Source organism: Trifolium pratense, linkage group LG5 (assembly GCF_020283565.1).
Source record: "Trifolium pratense cultivar HEN17-A07 linkage group LG5, ARS_RC_1.1, whole genome shotgun sequence".
Classification (NCBI taxonomy): Eukaryota; Viridiplantae; Streptophyta; class Magnoliopsida; order Fabales; family Fabaceae; genus Trifolium; species Trifolium pratense.
This window is the reverse complement of record NC_060063.1, coordinates 22,303,389-22,311,492: the sequence shown is the minus strand read 5'-3', so window position 1 is coordinate 22,311,492 and position 8,104 is coordinate 22,303,389. Positions and strand designations below refer to the sequence as shown.

Below are 8,104 nucleotides of genomic sequence, written 5' to 3'. Positions count from 1 at the left end.
TATTAACCATGAAACTTGCTTTCTTGTTTGAATCTTCAAATCAAACCTCTTATGATTCAAACCACATCCTTTAAAAATCTTCACGAAGCTTGTGATGCTATTGTTATGATCATTTGATGCTACTCCAATTCTTTCATTGTTTGAGTATATAAAATGCACTTGTTGATGTGAGTGGCTTCTAGTTTGTCCACTTTTGTCATTACCTATCTTTCAACAAAAACTCAAGTGCAAACATCAGTAGATCACCATTCATAAAACTTAACATTTATTCCAGAAGGTTTGTTGTCATTAAAACACTAAAATGGATTTTGCCTCAACAGGATGATGAGGGATTTGAGGAGCTTTTTTTGAAGAACACTAGTTTATGTACTTTTATTTTTAGATTGTGTATTTTGTTGAACTATTTTTACTAGATCGTGTACTTTATTTAGATTATGAACTTTATCGATCAAATGTTTTTTGTACTTCAATACATTATTTTTTTGCCACAATGAACGTTACTAAAGTAGGCATTGCACTTTATTGACATAAAATATTTTTTGACACAATGAACGTTACTAAAGAATTTAGATATTTGATAAAACATAAGTAATATAAATATTCGACATAAAATAAAAATTAAAAATAGGTAATATTTAATTAATTGACATAAAATTAAAAATTATTCAACAGACATAACACCAGTAAGAGGTTTCACCGGAGGATTTAGAAGTTGTCAATATTGTAGCCGTCCGTTTAAGTTTGACATCCAAGACCTTGCTTCATGTAAACAAAATTTCTTCCAATCAGCTGTAACTTCGGGCAACGGAAACCCCTTTGACATGTTTACCGGAACCCAATGATTTCCATCAACAAAACCAATACAAAAAGACCTTGCTGAAGAGGAATATGAAGTCATCATAGGAAAGAAAGTCTTACTAGGTTTACCCAACGTGACGAAAACGACATTATACCTATTTGCTACCAAGTAACCCATAGCAGATATGGTGAACCATCTATTTGCTACCAGCGAATCTCTCACAACCTGCAAATCTTGTCTGAATAATTTCTCATACAAACTGTTATTATTTCTAAGCTCTTCATCTAACTCCCGGCGGACGATGGACCAACCTTCCTCTGTGTAACCAAGTAAAGATGCAACAGCTCTAAAACCACAATTTCCATCTTCAAGCACATCAGCAATGTCAACAATATGTGGATGTATAGGATCAGGAAATTGCCCCAAATATTTCTTAGATGTCAGTTTTTTAGACATCTGAGATACTTGTTTCTGAGATGGTTGAGATTGTTGCTTCTGAGAGGGTTGAGATAGTTCCTTCTGAGATGACTGTGATTGTTGTGTACACAACCTCTTCGATGTACCTAGATTTATGTAAAAACTAAAAAAGTTGAATATATAATAATAGAATATAGAAATAAAAATATAAGCAATAACTATATTATAAAAAAAATAAATTAGTCACCTTGTGAATCACCATATTCTCTTTCAACATGTTCAAAATATGATGGATCACGATACACATCATAACCCTTTGGTGCTTTTCTTTTATCTTTGTTCTTCACTCCTCCTCTGGTTTTTATTTTTTCAGGTGGTGGACACAATGAACTTGAGGCTGGATAAGCAAGTTCAAACACTTTACTCTTCAACGCTCTTTTACCAACAATATCAAGTGATCGAAATCGAGTCCATATTGCCTCCATTCCATTACTCATGTCCAACTCATATCCATCCTCTGTGTCATCCTCCAATGGTTCTTCCATAGTTAATTTCTTTCAGTGACCGTGAACTGAATCTAATGGTATCGGTACACCACTGGTTGTATATCCACTCAATTCACAAGCACAAGGCAACTCACATGTTGACCTAAGTTTGCAACCACACAAGTTTTTATCTGTTTCAACAATGCCAATTCTCTTCATCTAATCAAAAATTAGTGTCATAGCGGCCCTGGAGACAAAGTTTCTCAAATATTAAAAAAATGGACTGTTGTGTGTCTTCTCTGCATAATAAAAACTCTTTTGAAAAGACTTCTTAATTTTGTCAACTTGTAGTATTATGTTGTTATTCATTGTTTCCAAAGACTTGCATAAGTCTCCTTTGCTGTGTTCCAACATTTGCTTCAGTTTCCAATGTGCAGACTCGACTCTAAATATCAAATTGCAAACAATAGTCAATTAAACGCCAAAAAAAGAAAAATATAATTACAATTTTGAAATAAAAAAATCATACCTATTAGTCGTTGTGTTTCCTAAATACATCAGTCGATTGGTCCATGCTGCAACAAATTGTTCTTTGTGAGGGGCCAACCAGGTGTTATTGACATAATCGACAAACTTGTTTCAATTAACACATGCTTGCTGAAACGCATTCAACCGCTGCTGGTACTCCACCTCATTTGGACTTTCAACAACATCTCTCCACAAATTTTTCACCTTCTGTTGCATATCCTTAGGTATATGCAGAGTGCATCTCGTATTCACATTTTTGATTATGTGCCACGTACAAAGCATATTAGTAGTATCTGGAAATATATCTTTAATTGCATTCATCAAAGAAAACTCCATATCGGTCAAAATTACTCTAGGAAATATATCTTGCTTAGTAACCAATTCCTTCAACTTACCTAACGCCCAATGATAATTGTCCGTCTTCTCAGATTCCATGTAAGCAAATCCAACAGCAAATACGTTATGCCAGTAATTTCAAGCAGTGGCTGTCTATATTTATTAGTTTTGTATGTGCAGTCAATAACCAAAACAATGGGAAACAAGTTCAACAACTTGATTGAATCTGGATGTGCCCAAAAAATATCACTCAAAACATCGAAGCCATCATCTTTTCTTCTATTCCGGCTGACATATTTTGCATCATCTAACCACTGCAGTAAGTTTTGCAGCTCTGTTTTGGAGCCTCTTTCCTGTATTTGCATAATGTGTCTTTTCCTATATATAAGTGTGGCATCAACAACAGACTCTGGATTTTGATCTTTCAAATCTAAAATAATGTGCCTTGGTGCTACTTTACGCTTTGTCAAATCTTGAACACGTTTGTTTTCATCAGCGGTTAAACGTGCCTTGCGAGGATGACCACGATATTGGTCAGGTAGCCCGTGGTTGTGAACTCCATGAATAACCTGAACTTTCCATCTTGAACCATCTATTGAAGGTGCAACTCTAATTTTAAATGGACAGTACACTTTTTCGATGCAGTTGTCGTGGAACTTTCTGAAGAGTCATACTTTCCACCTTTGTCACAACCCAAAATCAACTTGTCATTTCTTCCTCTTATTCCGTTCTTTTTATCCGACCGAGTAATGATAATACCGACTTTATTGGCATCTCCAACATCTCGAGCCCATGTGACAACATCATCTGGGGTAGCAATTTTTTGATGAGTTGTAAAAACATCCGTAGTATCTACCAATATTTGACTTGTATCGCCGAGATAAGCCATATCTGTTTAAAAATAAAAAAACAAATTAAAATTAAAAAATTATAATAACATACCAGTACACTTATTATATACCGGAACACTTTAACTACCGGAACACTTTAAAAAAGTGTACCGGTATGTATAATGATCACCGAAGACAATATAGCATACCGGAACACTTTTTAAAAAGTGTACCAGTAACGTTAACTTACCGGTAACGATAAATACTTACCGGAACAGTTTTTTGGGAGGATGAAAATTCTACCGGAACAGTATAATACGACAACAAAAAATTTAAAATATATTAATTTTTAATAAGGGTATATTGGGTATTTTAAAAAATATGTTGGGGTAGAATGAAGATTGTTGGGGTAGAAAAAAATAATTTCCGGACGTTAGGATCGGGGTTCGAACCACGGTCATTCCATTTTGTGTGTGTGTGAATTTTCAATAGCTTTGTCATTTCGTCTATAAAAAAAATTCAAATAATACAACGAGGGACACGGTTAAAGTAGGCGCGACTATACCAACAAATGACTGCACTTGCTAACGTCATGTTCGTTTGTTGCTTAGTAAACTTAATCTCAAAGTTCGTATTACAATGTAACAATAATTTAATCGATGAAATAAGAGAGTTTTGTTTTGATATTCCTTGGAGATTAGCATGTTTGGCGTCTACGACGACTTTGGAATCGCTTTCAAACACAATAATGGTCCACCTTCTTGAGATGGCTACGTGCATAGCCTCCAAATTAAATAGACATAGTTTCACCTTCTACCATAGTAAAATTTTGCATAAGTTTGTTTGTATCAGCAGCAACAAAATAACCACCAGAATTTTGCAAACTCCCTAGAACTTCGTGATACGCGACATGCCACTGAACTTACTCTAAATAATTTCTCAAAAGTTAAATACTCATTTTCAATTAAATAAAAAAAGGACAAATCTGAATTTGATTATATAATAGAATGAAATCATTAGTCAAATTTATTTATTTCGTAATCGAATTTTAAATTATAAAAAAAAATTAAAAATCGGAGAGTTAGCACAAGAAAATACAGTAAATTCTACCAAAAAAATGATACATTAAATTTGGTAAAAAAAAATAACAATGCAATAGATGTTCAGTTCAATTTTGTCTTAATTTTAGACGGTTTTACTTTAATAAAATCTGAACCTGATTTATACAAGGCAATGCAAATAAATAAGTGTAAAAGTGAGCTTTTTTTTAACACATAAGAGTTACGAGGGTTAACATTACCTTATAACTTTGCAAAATTTATTAACGACATATACAAATGTGAGAATATTATATGAAATTTTTAAATGTTTGAAAACATTAACTATAAACACGCAAATGAAAAAAAGATATAAACACGCAAATGGAAAATTAAAATAAAGATTAACTCATAAATTGAAATTGCATTACTTAAGGAATACAAAACATTCATTCAAGTTGTTCATAGACGGTAGCATTCAAAATATTACAAAAGTTAATTGGTAACAACAAAAGGCACATATCCTTCATATAGTAGATTAAGGCAATGTTGACAGTTTCATATAGTAGATTAAGGCACAAATTCGTCACTACGAAAACAACATCATATTAGTTATTTGTGTCATTATTAACAAATTTGACACGCAGAACAGTTTCAGCCTGATTCAATTCAAAGAACATTTTGTCATCAACTTTGGGTTTCTTATGCTTAACAAAGTCATTTCATCCTGTGGTAATGTATTTCTCAGTGTTTTTGTCATCTCTAGCAGCGTGAGAAATCTTCCACTTAACCAAAATCTCACAGTGTGCACATTGGACAACGATGAATTCTTTATCTTGAAGTAAGTGTCGAACTCCATCTCTTGGAACATACTTAGAATGTATATAAAGTAAGATAATGTTAGAAAAAACAGATTTTGTTGAGAATACCAAAATAATTTTCAATAGACATGATATAGAGTATGAAATGTTTGATATAACAAAGTAAAAGCTTCATTGACAAATAATTATAAAGAGTAGAAATAAAAATAATTTAGCCTACCAAATGTTGGTTTTTTTTTCCGGCTTGCATTTGCTTTTCTGACTTTCTTGTCCCATTTGTAAGCACCATGAAAATTGAAATCCAGCAAATGTGGATCACTTATAGCAGAGTTAAAGGTTGATTGTGTTCTTGTTTGAGCATTGGAATTTTTTGCAGCAGCACCAGCACCAGCAATTGGTATTGTCTTCAAGATATCATCTTTTTCATTTTTGATAATTGTTACTTTAAATCTATTATCAGCTTCTACATATTCCATAATTACTTCAGTTGGTTCTTCAATGTTCAAATTCTTTGATACGATTATTCCTGAGGACATATATGAGTCAAACTTGTAGAGATTCAAATGAACCAAAGTTTTTTCTCCATCTGGGTGTACCAGCCATACATGATCATGTTTTTTCATATTTTTATACAATTTTTTCTTGAAAGTAGCAGGTATTTTAATCTAAGGCTATTAAGAGATTAATAAAATTTCAGTATTTAATCAAATTTATAACATTATATTTCAAACTGGATGTTACACTTAGATAGAGATAAGAACCTTATCTGGATAAAGCACTGTATGAAACATCTTCTCTTCTTTTGCATGCATTTTTGTCCTTTTTTGTCTAAATTGAAAGGAAAAAAAAATCATTACAGGAATATATGAAGTAAAAACAATAATTTATATCTATGAAATGGTTTAACCTCAGATTTAGTCATTGAATCCGTAAATTTCATAAATAAGCTATTAATATAAATACTATAACAACAAAAAAGTGAAAAAAATGCAGTAATGTTATAAATAAACTTAGATGTTTGTAATTTCTTATACATATATAATAAAGTTAGATTTCAAATGTATAAGTTGTGAAAGATCTAATATACTATACAGTTAGAAAAATCAATTAACATGCATGAGTAACTTAAAAGTATAAGAAATATGGAACCTTTTAGAGCTTGAAGCCATGGAAGAAGGGATCAACAATGCTTTAGACAGGATGTTGTGAGGAAGAATAATAAACATGCACAAATGTAATAAGCATTTAAATCTTGACTGTGAAAAAGAAGATGAAATAATGGAAGATATATATAACCTGGTCAAGTTATCCTTTGTCAATGTAGAGATATGTAAGATCAATTTGGATAATGTGTGAGAGAGAGATAGAATGGTTTGAGTAGTAGAAGACTTTTAATAGGATGGTTTGAGTATGAGTAGAGTAGAAAAGTGTGTTGGAATAGAGAAGTGTGTTGGAAAGGTAAAAAAGTTTTATATAACAAAGTTAAAAAAGAATCTAATGATGTAAAAATAGATCGGGAAGCTAAATAAGAAGATCCCAATCTAACGAGGTAAAATAAATATGTGTTGGAACAAAATTGATTTAAAAATGTTTGCCCCTAAATCTATTAAGGTTTTGATGATAACAAAGTATTAATAAACAATTGGAAGGACTAAAAATTTAATTTAAGTGTGCAGATATTAGCTTCAGATAAGCTCTGAATGAAGCTCGGAAGATATGTATTCAGAAGTTCACAAGCGCTCAGAAGATGTTGAACTTCAGAAGTTACAACCTTCAGATGATGAAGTCGTCAGAACTTCTTAAGGTCTAAGCTTCATCAAACTCTGAAGATCTTCTTGAAGTTTGTAAAGATTCTCTTTTGCAAGTCAACTCTTCTACCAATGAAGAAAAGGACCTTTCAAGCTTGATCAGAACAGCTACTCTCATTTTGTCTGTCCACTCTTGAGAACGTGGGACATCTGACTTGTTAGCTGAATAAGGAAAGTCTTCTCTGCACATGGTCAAAGTGTCTGAAACTCTTACTCAGTTTTAGAAACAACCAAACTGCATCAAGACAAGCTGTTTGAAGACAAAAGGTTATCTACTTCAACAGTCATTTCTGCAACGACTCTTTTCTGGTTATATATATAATAGAAGAATCAGTTGCAAAATTATCAAGGATTACACACGCGCTCGAACAAACTCTGAATTACGAATACAAGCTCTGAACCTCTGAACTAGTGTTTTTGCACTCTTAGTCCAAATACTTTGTATTCATTGTATTTGCTCTTTAAGGTTCTCTTAAGAGCAGTTGTATTCTTTCAACTATTTTATTATCTCTGGTACTTGAGGAAACTTAAGCTTGTGTGTTTAAGTGAGAAGTCTTAAGCTTGTGTGCTTGAGCATTGTTGTGAAGTCTCTTGCTTGTGTGCTTGAGCATTTGTAATCTTGTGTGATTATAGTGAAATCCCTTGGAAGTGCAAGGGGACTGGACTACTCTCGTTTTGTGAGAGGAACCAGTATAAATTGCTTGTGTGCTTTCTCTCTCTCTCTCTCTCTTATCTTGTTATTATTTGTGTTATTTATCCGCTGCTAACTTAGTTAAGTTAAAAACTTGGGAAAAGTTTTAACTTGGTTAAAACACAATTCAACCCCCCCCCTTCTTGTGTTTTCACACCTTCAATATGCACATTAGTAGTTTTAAGATATAATAAAGAGTATCCTTCTGTTAAGAATTGCGCTTGTTGTAATTGTTAATTGCGGTGGTTAAAACCATTGTTAAAAGCCTTTTGTTGGTGCAATTTTAATAGTTGTAACCAATTTGCGGCGGTTTATATTTAGTAGCGGTTTGTCCCTTTAAGAGCATTGGAAA

The 8,104-nt window shown here is 32.6% G+C and overlaps 1 protein-coding gene across 1 annotated transcript; it reads right to left on the bottom strand.

The window, feature by feature from the left end:
* Positions 1-715: 715 nt before the first annotated feature.
* Positions 716-1,255, bottom strand: LOC123886253. Its single transcript, XM_045935587.1, has one exon. The coding sequence runs from the start codon at positions 1,253-1,255 to the stop codon at positions 716-718; it is 540 nt and encodes a 179-aa protein (XP_045791543.1).
* Between the last annotated feature and the right edge of the window lie 6,849 nt (positions 1,256-8,104).